Source organism: Triturus cristatus, chromosome 12, assembly GCF_964204655.1.
Source record: "Triturus cristatus chromosome 12, aTriCri1.1, whole genome shotgun sequence".
NCBI classification, from domain to species: Eukaryota; Metazoa; Chordata; class Amphibia; order Caudata; family Salamandridae; genus Triturus; species Triturus cristatus.
The window spans coordinates 194,899,747-194,915,694 of record NC_140595.1 but is presented as its reverse complement, the minus strand read 5'-3'; the positions used below and the strand labels follow the sequence as shown (position 1 = coordinate 194,915,694).

The following is a 15,948-nucleotide window of genomic DNA, read 5'->3' as shown; positions in this document are numbered from 1 at the left end:
CCCCGGCCCGAGCTCGAGTGAACCAACACCATGAGGAGGTCACCCCAGCGATCCTGACCCAAGATCCAGCGACCCCTGACCTGCCTCAAGCCTCCTGACGACGCCTGGAGCCTCAAACCAGAGGACCTCCCCTACCGCGACCAGAGCGGGTAAGAAATCCGACGTCAAAAGGCACCCCTTCACCCGATACCCCAAGGCCTTGTGTGCCCAAACCAACGGTGCCTAACCAACCCACGACATCCCAACTTACCCCTCGAAGTGGTGGTCGCACCCAGAAGATCCTTGTCCCCGAGCCTGCAGTGTTTCTTTGTCCCGGAGGTTCTCCATTGAAATCAACAGGGCACCTGACCTCAAAACAGCACTCTGCACCCGGCCGCCCTAGTGCCGCTGAGGGTGCACATTTGGTGCTACTTTGGTCCCCAACTTGCCCTGAGCTAAACCCTAGGAGCTTTGCTCCCACAGCCGTGTGGCATGCTAGCCAGCAGCCACCGACCGGAAGCCCCCTATCCTCCATAGGATAACACTGGGCCTCAACACTCTGCACCCGGCCGCCCTAGTGCCGCTGAGGGTACAACAACAGTGCATCACTGACCCTGGGAGACCCCTGAGTCTAACCCCAGAACCCCAACTCCAAAGACCGAGTACTTACCTCGAAACTGATAACCTTCTTTTCCTCATAGGATAAGATTGACACTTTTTCTCCCAAAAAGTTTGTGTCAACTTTTGAAAACTATGAACATGCTTTAAAAATCGCACAAATAACCAAAACGCATTTTCTCAACTGTTTCAGGAAATGTCCCAGTGCTGAATTTAGGAATCCAGCACTGAGTAGGAAAAGTAACGTAAGAGTAACAAACCTGTGAATTGAATTTCCTTCCATAGGATAACATTGATAGTTCTCTGTGAAAAAGTTTGTGTGTCACCTTTTGAAATAAAAGAATTTTCTTTAAAAATCGTACATCTAACTAAAACGCATTTTCTCAACTGTTTTCAGGAAATGTTCCAGTGCCGAATCTAGGATCCAGCACTGTGTTAGAAAAAGTAATCCGAAAAGTAACTGACCTTCAATTTATTGAAAAAGTCCATTCATTTGAATGTACTATACCTGCTAAGTGTTGCAAACTGCTTCCTTAACTGTGAACGAAAACCAGTATAATTTCTACAGCAATTTTGAACTGTATTACAAACAAAGTAGCATATTACTGCAATGTATTTATATGCTTACCAGTGCCAGGCTTGCTTGGTTCTAGAAAAATAAAACAACAGTATATCTTTTTATACAAAAACAATTGGCCTAGAGTTCAGTTCTTGAGTGTGTGACTTCACTTGCTGACTGAGTGTGTACATCAAATGCTTAACACTGTCCTCTGATATTGCCTTACTGCTCTACCAAGCTACCACTTTATAGAGTAAGGTTCTATCTAACTTTAACCTCTGCCTACCTTTGAGGACTCTTGGACTCTATATACACTGTACCTCACTTTGGTGCAGTATATATAGAGCCAGTTTCTTACACTTTCCGTACACAGATCCACAATTTCATGGAAGCAATGGGATTTACTGATATTTGGAGGGCGCGCCATTCCATAGAGCACCAATACACATTTTACTCAGGTGCCCACCATAGCATGTCTAGAATAGAATATATCATCACACCAGCAGACCAGCTAGAGCTGGTCTCTTAAGTAAGACATCTCGCTAGCGGAATATCAGATCATTCGCCTATCTGGGCCCAGATAGAAGTAGGGGAGCCACAGATTGGTAGGGTGGCCCCAATAAATCCCTGGTATCTCAAGGTTCCCCTGATAAAAAGAAAAAATAGCGGGAGAAACCGTTCTTTACTTCAGCGAAAATGAAGACGTAGTAGAGTTTTAACAGACACTGTGGGAGACCTTTAAAACTGCAATTCGAGGCCATGCTGTCTCCCTGATTGCAGGCACCAAGCAAGAAAAGCAGGAAGCACTGGCGAGTCTTGAAGCAGAGATATTGGAATTGGAAAGTAAATTACGAGAAACTAATACAGACGAAGTTAGGCATGCTCTGAAATTAAAGACAAAAGAATATAGGACCCGAGCCACGGACGCTGTCAAAGCACAACACATGGCGACACTCGGTAGAATTTACGGGGTAGGAGACAAGGCTGGGAAATTATTAGCATGGTTGGATCGCAGAGAACAAGCTAATAAAGTGGTGATGGAACTTAGGGATGAACTTAAAGAACAAGTTACTTACCTTCGGTAGCGCTTTTTCTGGTGGATACAGTATCTGCCTGTGGATTCCTCACCTTTTAAATAACCCCTGCGCCAGTATTCTTATGGCTCCGATGACGTCATACGGAGTCGTGAGCGGAGCCGTGCTATTATGACATCGTCGTCGACGTGGGAGAGCTAGGAAAGAATTTCCACGGAATGCTGGCGCAGGGGGTATTCAAAAGGTGAGGAATCCACAGGCAGATGTCTCAATCAGAAATTATATTCACTGAGCAGCAAGAAATTGTGAACACTTTTGGTAATTACTATGACCAGATCTATAGATCCCAAACGACTTATCCGAGAGAGGATGCAGCGCATTCCTGAAAGATATCTCCCTACCCGTGCTCTCTGATGAAGATAGTAACAAATTAGAACAGGAGTTAGCCGCTACATGGGTTGAAATAGCTATACAAGATTTGAGGGCAGGCAAGGCAATGGCCCAAATGGCTTGCCTATTGAACTGTAGAAACTCGCCCCTAGCAGGCTTGCTCCTTATTTGGAAGCTATGTTTCAGGAGAGCCGAGAGGTGGGAGCAATTCCAGTAGATCAGAGGTTAGCAACCATAGTAGTTATTCACAAAAATGGAAAGCCCAAGAACAAATGCTCCTCATATAGACCGATATCGCTGCTCAATGCAGAAGCCAAAATCCTAGCGAAAATACTGGCCACTCAATTACTACAAGTTATTACTAAATTGGTGCACCCGGATCAGTCTGGCTTCATGCCTGCCAGAAATATGGCTCTTAACCTACGACGACTTTACAGAGTCATAGATCGAGTGAATACAATACGTGAAGGCACAGTGGTGGTATCCCTCAATGCCGCCATGGCGCTCGACACGATTGAATGGCCCTACATGTTTTAGTGTTAAGGAAAATGGGATTTGGCCCGAGTTTCCTGAGCTGGGTTCAGCTACTGTATAAAAACCCACTGGCCCAAATAGTGGTCAACACTCGGGAGAGGAACCAGACAGGGTTGCCCCCTCTCCCCACTACTCTTTGCCCTGATGTGGAAACCATTAGCAAGTTGGATAAGAAAAGATCCTGTTATCAGGGGACTAAAATGGGCTGATGAATGGGAGGATCGTATTTTGTTATATGCTGACGACATACTGTTATATCTGGCGTCACCCTGTACCTCCCTGAATGGAGCAATGCATATCTTTATAGCATTTGGGAAATGCTCTGTCTATAGTATAAATTGGTCCAAATCGGTCATCTATGTTCTGTGTGGCACAACATCTGCACTGCCACTGGATATAAAGATTAGTGAAGCTGAAGTGGGGTTTAAGTATCTGAGGAACTATGTTTCTAAGGATCCTACCCTTTTTTATTAACGTAATCTCTTGCCCCCGCTACAAAGATTAGGATCTGATGTCAAACATTGGAAATCTCTCCCACTGTCCCTGTTGGCGCTATTCAAGATGATGGCCCTACCACGGGGGGGGGGGGGGAAGGGGGGGGGGTATCCATTCAAAATGGGGGGATTGCGCTCCCTGATATCAAATGATACTACTGGGCTGCACAACTAACAGCAACTAACCAGTACCTTTATAGACCCCAGGGGGACCCCGGATATCAAATAGACAGATGGCTGCTTCCAGGGGGTGATTTCACAAGAGTGTTATACACCAATCACACTAAGCTGAAACTGACGGGCCCCACAATGCATGTGGTACAGGTATGGCGCGTGGCTATGAAAAGTTTGGCTTGGGAGGCTAAAATAACACGCGCTACCCCTCTCTGGGATGCAGATGTCTTTGGCAACCTCAGAAACACTAAGGGCTTCAATCGATGGGATTTGATCGGCATCTCAAAGGTTTGAGATCTGTGGAAGGTGGGAGGAATAGTCACCATTTCCCAACCACAAAGGAAGTACGACCTTGCCACCACCAAATATTTCAGATACATACAGATTAATACGTACTACAGACGGCAAAAGTTAGGGGAGGGACGCCACCAGAATCCTCCCCGCTAGAAGACAGAATCCTCGACGAGTACATGCCAGAGAAAGCCATTACTTTGACTTATAAGAAACTAATCAATAATCTGTCTGATCCCCTTCTCCGGCTTCGATCTAAATGGGAACATGACATGACAGGGCTAAAAGACGAGGAATGGCTTGAGGCACTGGCTTCCCCCAAGGCGGTAGCTATCTTATCTAGGTTGAGACTGATACAACTGAAGGTGCTTCACAGAATCTATCTTGCAGGCCCAGCAATGGTAAAGATGGGCTATAAAATGGAACCAGGATGCATGAGACAGTGTGGACAGGTGGGAACCTTCGTACATATACTCTGGGAATGTACATATGACAAGACGTACTGATCTGTGATTACAAAATGTATGACAGAACTGATGGAATGTGAGATTGACTATAATATATAGTTGTGCCTCCTGACTATATGGGGCCCTACTGACCTCTATACCAAAGAAAGAATATGGGTGACTCTCGGTATGATAATTGCAAAATGTAACGTTGCAAGATTGTGGAGGGCGCAGGAGCCACCATCTCTGACAGCGTGGGAGAGAGATATGGATTGGTCCATGCTGACAGAGAGGACAGTGTATGAATCTAGAGGGTGTACCAACAAGTGGTCACAGATTCGGGAAAAGTGGAATACTTACAGGGGTGGAATATGCGAGCCCACGCAGCAGAGACATGGGGAAGATCCAATGTAGACCAAAAGTACAACTTGTTGAATGTATTACCTTCATGATACTGACAGGCTCTGTAATCTATGTGAGAAAGTTAACAAAATTGATGCACACTTGATCGCTAATGTTTGTAGCATGCCTGCCCTGTGTGAAATTGTCATCCATAAAAATGAATATATAAAAAAAAAAATTAGGTCACCTCCAAATCAGCTTTTGGACTTGTCCGTAAAAACTAAAAAGAAGAAGGATAACATAATAGAGGCAACTGATTAGTTGAAATTCTAGAAAGCACAGCCGAAAACTCATCAAAATGCTAGATGTCTTCCAAAAGAGAATCTCTGGGGGCAGGCTCTGAGCTAGCATTCCCAGAAGCAATATGGGCGCCCCATTTTGGACCTCTAGTGGAGAATATTTAATCTGGTAGAGCATTAGCAATCTCAAATGAGTTATTCTTAGGATATTTTGCTCTTCCGTCCTCCCCATCATCGTCATCTTCTTATGCCCAAGTCGTCATCTTATATGAAACTCACCTGAAAGCATAGGAATGTAGGGCGACCTTTAAGAAATGCACATCAATCAATCAGGAAATTGTTAAGCGCGCTACTCACCCGTGAGGGTCTCAAGGCGCTGGAGGGAGGGGGAAGGGGTCCGAGCTCCAAGTCAGGCAAAAAGCCAGGCCTTGAGGCTCTTCCTGAAGGTGAGCAGAGTAGGGGAGCGTCTGATATTGACCAGGAGCTCGTTCCAGGCCTGACACGACGTAGGAGAAGGCTCTTCTACCCGCTCTGATTCTGTGGTTGCGCTGGGTTTCTGCTAGGGCGAGGTCGGCAGAGTGGAGGTTTCTTTTGGGTACGTGGAAGGAGACTCTTTCGTTGAGGTATTTAGGTACGGTGTTGTGGTGAGATTTGCAGGCGTGGGTGAGTAGCTTGAAGTTTACTCTTTTCTCAACGGGGAGAAAGTGGAGGTCTCGCAGGTATTGGGTGATGTGCTCATGTCATGGAATGCCGAGGGCGAGTCTGGCCGCGGTGTTCTGGATGGTCTGGAGTTTGCTTGTAGAGATTTGTTGATTCTAGAGGAAAGGGTGTTTCCGTAGTCCAGTCTGCTTGTTAGGAGTGCGTGGGTTATGGTCTTTCTGGCTAGGGGGAATCCACTTGAAGGTCTTGCGAAGGATGCTGAGGGTGTTGAAGCAGGTGGAGGAGACGGCGTTGATCTGGCGGGTCATGGTGAGGGAGGAGTCGAGTATGATGCCAAGGTTCCGGGCATGGTCTGTGGGGGTGGGGTGTTGCCAAGGGCGGTGGGCCACTAGGTGTTGTCCCAGGCTGAGGGGGTGGGTCCAAGGATGAGGACTTCTGTCTTCTCCGAGTTGAGCTTCAGACAGCTGCTGCTCATACAAGCTGCAACGTCTTTCATTCCTTCCTGGAAGCTGGGTCTGGTGGCTTTGGGGTCCTTCATGAGGGAGAGGATCAGCTGGGTGTTGGTGGCGTAGGATACTATGCTGAGTCCATGCTGTCTGACGATGTTGACGAGGGGGGCCATGTAGATGTTGAAGAGCGTGGGTCTGAGCGATGATCCTTGGGGTACTCCACAGATGAACTCTGTGGGTTTGGAGAGGAAAGGCGGGAGTCTGAATTTCTGGGTACTGCCGGCGAGGAAGGAGCGGAGCCAGTCAAGGCCGGTTCCCTGTATGCCAGCGTCGTGGAGTATGGCTGCGAGAGTGCAGTGGGAGGGGGTATCGAAAGCTGCGGTGAGGTCTAGTAGGATAAGGGCCGTGGAGTGGCCTTGGTCGAGGAGCATGCGGATGTCGTCTGTGGTGGGGAGGAGGGCGGTCTCAGTGCTGTGGTTACTGCAGAATCCAGATTGGAAAGAGTCGAGGATGGCGTTGTCTTTGATGACGTTTGTCAGCTGGGCGTTGATGATCATCTTGCTGACTTTGGCTGCGAAGGGGAGGAGAGAAATGGGCCGGTAGTTTTTCAGGTCTGTCAAGTCTGCAGAGGGATTCTTGAGGAGGGACTTGACTTCTGCACGTTCCCAGACGTCTGGGAAAGTGCCGGATTCTAAGGTGGCATTGAAGGTGCGTCGTAGCTCGGGCGCTATGGCGGGGGCGGCTCTTAGGAATATGTTCAGTGGGCAGGGGTCCGTGGGGGCTACTGAGTGAGTGCTCTTCATGGACGTGGACTTATCTTTACTATGACCGGGTTTCAGGTGGTTATGGTGGGCTGGCTGTCGTTGCTGGAGGAAAATGTGATTTCTGGAGTCTGATTGCTGAAGTTGTCAAAGAAGGCCTTGATTTTAAGGTGGAAGTAAGAGCCGAGCTTGTTCCAGAGGTCCTGGGAGGGTGTGACATCGGTGGCTTCGCTGGGGGGTTTGGTGAATTGTTGAATGATGCTGAAGAGTTCCTTTGATTTGCTGGAGTTGGTGAGGATTTTGTTCCAGATGACGGTCCTCTTGGTAGATCTTATGAGTTGGTGATATTTTGTCATGGCGTTCTTGTAGGTGGTCTGTTCTTCAGTGGTTTTGTTGTTCCTCCATCGTCGAGACGTCTGCAGGTTCGTCTGGATTCCTGGAGGTCAGTGGTGAACCAGGTGGCCTTCAAGGAGCGCTGTCTGTCGGGGTTGCGGGGGGGGTGGGGTGGTGCGAGCTTGTCTGTGCAGTTGGTGATCCATTGGTGTAGTTTCTTGGTTGCAGAGTTGGCGTCAGTCGAGGCGGGGGGGGTGTCGAGGATGAGGGGGGAGTTTTGGTGCTCCTCTATGACCTTGCTCCAGTTCCTCCGCAGTGGACGTGGAGTGGGTTTGTGAGCGGTGGCAGTGTTGAAAGAGGAGTGTACGCAGTGGTGGTCCGTCCAGAGCTGCTGCGTGGTGTGGCTGAAGAAGATGTTGTTCCCTCCAGCGAAGATGGGGTCGAGGGTGTATCCTGCCTTGTGGGTAGGGGTGGCGATGAGCTGTTACAGTCCGATGTTGTCGTGGTTGTCCAGGAGGGCGGTGGAGTTGGGGTCGCTGCGGTTGTCGAGGTGTAAGTTCAGGTCTGCGATGAGTATGTAGTCCATGCAAACGATGGCGTGGGGTGCGATGAGGTCGGCGATGGTAGTGGTGAAAGAGGCGTGCAGTCTGGGGGGGTCTGTAGGCGAGGCTGCGGCAAAGCATTGTTCTGGGGCTGGGCTGGATCTGGAAGTAAAGGTGTTCGTTGGCGAAAGGGTAGTCGCTCGTGTTGGAGGTGGAGAGTCGGAGTGAGCTCTTGTGTGCCCTCTGAATCTTGTATCCGTCAGGAATGGCGGTGGCGATGTCGGGGGCGGAGGAGGCGTTGGTTCAGGTTTCCGTGAAGAAGGCGACATCTGGCGAGAGGGTGTCGAGGAGGTCCCAAGTCTCTACGGCATGTCTGTGCAGTGAGCGCATGTTGAGGAGGATGCACTTTAGGGCTTCGGAGGTGCTGGCGTCTGGCGTGGGTGCGGCACTTGTAGGGGTGGGGAGGATGGTGAAGGATTGTCGGCAGGAGAACTGGCCGTGGGTGGTGTTTCACATAGACAGCTGGCAGTTGTTGTTCCTTCCAGGGTTGAGTGCGAGGAGGGCGGTGGAGTCGTAGCGGTGGGGGTTCCGAGAACCAGAGTTCCTGGTGCTGGTTGCGGTCGGATCGCGGACAGGCGCAGACGGGCTTGCCTTTGGCACGCCAGCAGCCAACATTAACTAGGGAAGGGGGAGGGAAGCGCAGCTGGGAGGCGGGAAATGGCAGGGGGAAGGGGCCATGGGGGCAGACGGGACGGAAAAAGGGCGGCAAATAACAGGCAGAGAGGACACAGGAACAAAAGAGGAATACAGGTACAATTACAGTAGTACAATTTAAGGCACAATAACAATACAGTAATACAATATAATAAGGTACAATAACAAGAGACACAGAACAGAAACCAAAGACAGAAAAACAGAAACGGGACACAGAGCACAAGGCAGACACCAGAGGGCCAGCAGAAAAGCAAGGCTCTCCCACTGGATCACCAGGGATGAGGCGCAGGCAGGAAGGAACCTGCGGGTGGAGGAGGGCCTCGAACCTCTACCTTAGCAGGGCAGCGGCACAACAGCGGAGCTGCTGGGGGAGAGAGCAGGTCTCTGACCAGGAGGTCAGAGGTCTTGCTCGGACATTCTCACAGCAGCCGTCATTCAATAAGGAAGGGGGAGGGAAGCGCAGCTGGGAGGCGGGAGCGGGAAACGGCAGGGGAAAGGGGCCGCGGGGGCAGCAGCGGCAGGAAAAGGGCGGTGAAAAACGGGCAGGGAGGACACAGGAACAAAAGAGGAATACAGGTACAATTACAGTAATACAATATAAGGCACAATAACAATACAGTAATACAATATAAGGTACAATAACAAGAGACACAGAACAGAAACCAAAGACAGAAAAAAGAAACAGGGCACAAAGCACAAAGCAGACAACAGCGGACCAACAGAAGAGCAAGGCTCTCCCACTGGACCACCAGGGATAAGGCGCAGGCAGGAGCCTGTGGGTGGAGGAAGGCCTCGAACCCCTACCTTAGCAGGGCAGCGGCACACCAGCGGAGCTGCTGGGGGAGAGAGCAGGTCTCTGACCAGGAGGTCATAGGTCTTGCTCCTGCTGCAGGAAGCAGTTTGTATGGAACAAACAGGTAGTACAAAAGGGCTAGCTATACTTATACGGCAGAGCAGGGGATAAGTGTGGTAAACTATAAAACTGATAACTCTGAAAGGTGACTGGTAGATGTCTTACAGATCGGGAACTATCCTGTGCAGGATATTACTGTCCAAACTGTGATGATCCCACATGGCTGGAGCTCCAACAACTAGCCCTGGCTGACTGTACATCACCATTTTTAGTTGGAGGAGAGTTTAATGTGGTCTTAAACAGGAAAAGTGATAGGACGTCCAGGTCCCTAAACACAGCTGAGTGTAAATCTAAAGCATCTTTAGGAGACAGGTTGAAAGACTTAACTCTAGTTGGAATATGGAGAACGATTAGGGGAAATAATGGAGACTATACTTTTTATAGCAAGAAATAGAGACACTACTCACATATTATTTCCTTTTAGATCATGCATTAGTGCACAAAGCACAAATAATTATGCATGTCCTGTAAGTTTATCAGACCACTCAGCAGTACAGTTGGTTTTGGATCTGCTAAACTGGAGAGTTACCCTGAGATGGTCCCTGAAAAAGGGATCTTCTATTAGATGAGAAAATAATTGAAGCCTTGATTAACCACACAATGAATTGTTTTAGACATAATGAGGGCACAGATAGCATGGCAATGGTATGGGGCGCATATAAGGCCTATGTTAGGGGAATGATATCAAACATTATGTGTATCCAGGCCAGGAAGGAGCGTGAATTCCAGAGAAATGTAATAGAGGAAACAGCTCAAAAGGAAGCTATATTGCAAGAGGAAGTATGGGTGGGATCTGAACAAACCCTGTCTTGAGGAAAGAATTAGTGCAGCTGCAGCAAGAATTAAACATGTACCTAGACAGCAGGCTTCAGCATTTTGAATATGGGGAGAACTCCGAGCATTACTTGCCTGAAAAACCAGATTGGACTTAAGTAGGAATAATATAGAAGGACTCGTCCAGCCAGGAACAAATAAGATCTGTAACTTGGATGAAGAGATTAAGGCAGAAATATTCTGAAGGCTGAGTGAAGTCTACAGAGAAAATCTAGACTCTAATCTATTACACATAAGTAGGGATCCTGGTCTATGCTTTTTTTTCCGTTTCTGTCTGTATTTATCCATATTTATTTTTTGACCATTTCATTAGTTCTCATTAGTATTTAACTAAATTTATTTTGTGGTTTGCGATTAAATTGAGTCAAAATTGGTAATTGTCACATTTATTTAACTGATAAACACACACTCATACTTTGTTGCCTGTCATGTTATAGCAAATTCAGCAGCCAAATATAGCAAAACACTACACCCACAGGTAAATATTAGCAATTTACTACAAATATATGCTTGTATGTAAAGAGGTCTTAACCTGTTTTTAACTCCCCATGCTATCTATCTGCTTATCTGTTATCTTGGAATTCACAACATACAGCATGGAAAGTCACTCATTAAAAGCACAATTTTCAGTATTTTTCCGCTTTCAAAAATAAATACAGACAGGAAACACGTTGTTTTCTGTTTGTATTTATCTGTAATAATTAAAAACTGGGAGCCTTACAGCAGATTGAGGGTCTTGCAGCTGGAATCACAGATGAGTAGAGTTTAGCCCTAGTGAAACATTTGAGCAAATAGAAAGGCAGCAGGCCCAGACGGGTTATCTGCTGAATTTTATAAAAGGTTGATAACTGTCTTGATCCCCTTTTGGAAGCACTTATTTAATGAGATCTTTAAAGCAGGCAAGGCAATCCTGCCTTCGTGCTATGAAGCCACCATGGTAATGATTCTTAAAGTCACCAAGGACCCCAAGTAGGCAGACTCTTACAGGCCGATATCCATACTCAATTGTGATTATAAAATCTTCACTGGGATTTTAGCTAAAAGGCTTTCACAGGTTATCCCACATTAAATAACATTTAGACCAGAACTGTTTTCTCCCTTGGAGACAGCCCTATGAATTGACACACAGCTTAATAGCCACAATAGATATGGTGGAATCTTTTAATCTCCCCTTAACAATCGCAACAATCAATGAAGTTAAAACATTCCATAGGGTCAATTGGAATTATCTGTGGGAGGTATTAATGCATTTTGGGTCCTGTAGTAACATGATTAGTAATATAAAACCCCTATTTAAGGCACCAACAGCTAGAATTTTGGAAAATTGGGAACTTAACACTACTTTTCAGATATCTAGGAGTACAAGGCAGGAGGCCCCTTTCCCGAATTTTTGTTAACTTCTATATTTAGCCCTTTGCCCAACTGATACACCAGGACAACACTATTATCCTCTTCAAAGCTGCAGGCCTAACAACTAAACTAGCGTTATATGCAGGTGACATAATCTTATATACTGTAAACCCAAATAAAGCAGTTCCCAGACTGGAGGAACTTACCAAAGACTTTGGGAAACTGTCTGGATACCTAGGTAATAAGGGAAAGACAGAAGTGATGTCATGGGCCACGAAAGGAGCGGGCACTCTTCCACAATATCAGGCCATGACCCAGATTAGGTATTTAGGTGTAAAGATCACAAATTCTCTTCAGAAATTAGCAGCAGTAGTAAATCTAGTTAGAGTGAGTAGCGAGATAAGTTTACTTCATAGAAAATGGGGATCTCCCAATCGGTATATATGAGAAAGCCAATGTGGCTAAAATTCTGATTCTCCCTAAATTAACTTCCTTGTTCAACACAATACCGCTATCTTTCCCATTAAAGGTACTACAAAAACTGCAGAGTATGGTCAGTACTTTTATTTCGGCTTCCGAAGGGTCGAGAATAGCCTGGAAGAAGCGGAGGTGAAAGTTAGAACGTGGAAGATTGGCACTCCAAGAACTTATTCTTTTCTATTATGGCTTCCAATTAAAGAATTTCAGTGCCCTGGCTGGTGCGTTGGATAACTCCTACGTGGGATGCCTGTTTAGAGCCATCCTGCAACACCTGGAGCGTCTTGTTTAAATTCAGAGGCCCAACTGTTTTTTAAACATGTTAGGTTGAAAGTACTTTTGGCTGCTTTAAAAGTTTGGGCATATATAAGGAAGGTCTTGGACATCCACTATTATGTAGACCCCTCAGCAATCTGGGACTTCCCTGGTGAGTGATTCAAGGACAAATTGAGCCACCCACTCACTGCAAGAGGGGAATTATCGCACTTTGGGGAGACTTCAGAAGGGGAGAGGCCTTGATATCTGGGAATGGGTTCAGTAATTTAACAAATGGCGTAGTGTCTAAATTTAGATATATACAATTGACTTCCTGGTGGTCTTTAGAATAACTTGAGGAGACAGGGGGACCAGACCTAGCAGCCTTCTTTGTTCGAATTAGGACCAAGACACAATTTAAGTAAGAAGTATCCCAGTGGTACTGGGCATTTATCACCGCACTGGATTGGAAGGCAGGTTCTCCTTCACAACACAGGGAGAAGGATCTACCAGGGGTAATCAATGTACATGTTGGGCGAACATCTTTTTCTTTACTTTATTCTACAGTCAAGGCAACACCAATAAAGAGAAACTATTTGTTTACCATTCACATGGTTTATTGTTCACCAGCCAAGCTCCCTAAAATTGCACCCGGACAGTAGGTGTGCAAGAAATGTGGCAAGAAGGAGGCAGGCAATAGGTACACATTTGTGAACTGCCCAGCCCTAAATTCTAAGTGGGAGAAAGTAAGCAAGGCCCTAATCATAAATTCTTGGGCATGACATCAAGGTAAGTTGCCCATTGATAGTATTTGAATTGGATAATGATATTCATGCTCAGACACACAAGGAACAAGCCTCATTGCTATTTTTTCATATTTTCCTGGCCAGAGGGACCTTTGTAAAAAGTGGGTCGGTATGATCCCTCCATCAGTAAAGGACTGGTTTAGTTCGGTTAATTACTACTGTGGCCTAGAATTGTGCCATAAAAAGGCTTCAGTCAGGAGAAGATGGAACTTCTTTTTGGCCTGGCAAACGAAAACCGGACTGTCCAATTACTACACAATAGCCCCTCTGCTGAGTACAAGTTTGGAAATGGGCAGTTAGACATTCAGCAATTGGCTAAACCAGGCAATTAAGCTGAGATGGTATCCCCTTGGACTTATTTGAGCCAGTTGGTGAAATGAGGACCAAACAAATAAATAAATAATCATCATCTTTATCATCCTCATTATCATGGTCACCCTCTCCTTGGCTCTGATGCCTTGGAGGCTGCTAAGGTACTGGAGGAGTAGTTTAAGCTGGCTGTGGGTGCTCTGGAGAAGCATATAGAGGCAGCACTATAGGTGGCTGAGGTTGTACAGCTATTGTCAGCAAGGGTAGGGCCAAACATTGAGAAACAGACAGAATTCTGTCTTGCATGGAAGGCATCAGTTCAACAGGAATCAGTAGCATAGGAGTATAAATGGATATGGCATACCACTGCTAAGCATCTTGTCAAAGGTGAGAGGGAGAACAGTACTGAGGATGGCTTCTGTGGTCAACCTAACGCCTATGGCATTCTTCATTTGTGCCATCTCATGGTAAGAATTGATATGAAGCAAGCAAGGAGTAGTACCTACCCAGTCTTTTTTATCCTAGTCCTCGTCAATGAGTACTTCAATCACCTGAGCTTCTGCCTCCTCATCATCTTCCTCCTCAATGTCTTAACTTGAAGAAGGTTATTGCCGCTCACAGTGAATCTAATGGAGGACACTAGCAGCATCTGAAGAGGAAGCACAGCTAGAAAAGGGGAGCCATACAGAGCCCATAATAAAACTAGTGCAGGCACTGAAGGGGGGACAGATAACAAGGTCACTGCTTATGACAGAAAAAAAGATGAGGTCACTGCTGCCTGTAGAGCAATCAATAGTCACAGCTGATGCTGCAGCAAAGGATGGTAGAGAGGCTGGCGGGAGAACAGCTGATGGAATTATCATTTACAGGAGAACAGCTTGCAAGATCTCTGTCAACTTTAAAGCAATTTATGTGCTTACTTATACAAAACTCAATAAAAGTTGTGGAAAAAATTAAGCTAAATGAGAGTTAATGTTGACCTGGCAGTCAATAGAGCTTCAGGACAAACCTAAAAGATATGATTTTCTAATTATTAGTTATGTTGCAGGCCATAAGGGTTACTGGCCTAAAAGAGTTTGAGCCAACCACAGTACCTTGTTGCAGAACTAACCTTGAATTATTGATTACCACCATGGGAGGATGTTAAGACCAAACAGAAGCTACACTGACACATTGATATAGATAGGATCTTGTAAAGGAGAAATGACCTCTCTGTGAAACAATATCCAGCAAAGGGAGAACAGTAGGAGCTGAAACATGGCAGTTTTCCCCTTGCACATCTGCAGTGATTTGAAAAGCTCGGATGACCTGGCTCACCGATGATCGGTAACCTGATACTCTAAAGAATTGGAATGTCGTGACTTGGACTCTATTCTCATAACGTTCCCCTCTTGACTAATGCCAGATGAAAGATGGTTTTTCACTTAAATCTGCAGAGAAATATTAAGACGTGCTACACATTATAACAAGCCAGAGATGCCAAAGGACATCCCCTTGCGGTGCGGGTGCTGGTAAAAGCTGAATGATGAGATTGCCTAGAAATATAAACAAATGTTTGTGGATATCGGCAAGTTAGGACTCGCCGAAAACTGTACAGCATACTTGTCCTCTAAAATTTGGAATTCTGCAAATGGTTCCACTTCTAATGGGATTGAATAAAGTGGAGAAGTGCTAACGCATAAAAGATACAAAATGTGATGCCTTAGAAAAGCCAAGACTCTCCAAACATCATCACATATTAATGTTAAGGCATATTTGGGTTCTCAAGTGAAACAAGACTCCTAGCGTTTCTGCAAGATTAGCTTACCTGTTTAATTGCAGTATGACTTTTCTTGCCAACAACATCATCTTTGGCAGATTCTTTCTTTAATTTTCGTGCCTGCTTCTTCTTCATTTCATCTTCCTCTCGCTGCCTCTCCAACTCTTCTAGCCGTTTCTTTGCTTGTAACTCCTGGGCCAATCGTTCCTGCTGCTCTCTGTAAAGGTAAAGCAGAAACTGACAAACTGTAGCTTTTGTCTCTTTAAACTTTTATCTGTTCACATACTTTGAATCATTTCCCATCTCCAGGCTGGGAATGATATGCATATTTATCAAGGTAGTTTCAAAGGCATACATTTAACATTTTAGTCTGTTTAACCCATCCACCTAAATGTTTTGGACTTTAGTATATGGGCAAAGTGGAGGACAAGTACCTTTCTCTGAGACCATCTTTAGATTTCCAGCACACAAGCGGCTACAAAATATATTGATTTACAATAGAGTAAGAATAGTTGCTTGAGAAAATATTAACAATATCAATGCTAGATAAGAAAACAAATTACTTAACTGTAACTGTAGTTCTCCAGAATTGGAAACTTTCTTAGATTCACATGCCTGAAATATTT

General features: G+C 45.8%; 1 protein-coding gene and 1 long non-coding RNA gene across 2 annotated transcripts in view; one reads left to right on the top strand and one right to left on the bottom strand.

The window, feature by feature from the left end:
- HYDIN (HYDIN axonemal central pair apparatus protein) overlaps positions 1–15,948 on the bottom strand; it is a 2,467,744-nt gene that overhangs the window by 1,036,431 nt on the left and 1,415,365 nt on the right. The window contains exon 45 of the mRNA XM_085640020.1: positions 15,371–15,539. Within this exon, the coding sequence (XP_085496146.1) occupies positions 15,371–15,539 (169 nt within the window). The remainder of the gene's footprint in view (positions 1–15,370; positions 15,540–15,948) is intronic.
- Positions 1–15,948, top strand: part of LOC146773041 (uncharacterized) — a 335,031-nt gene that overhangs the window by 292,893 nt on the left and 26,190 nt on the right. The window lies entirely within an intron of this gene.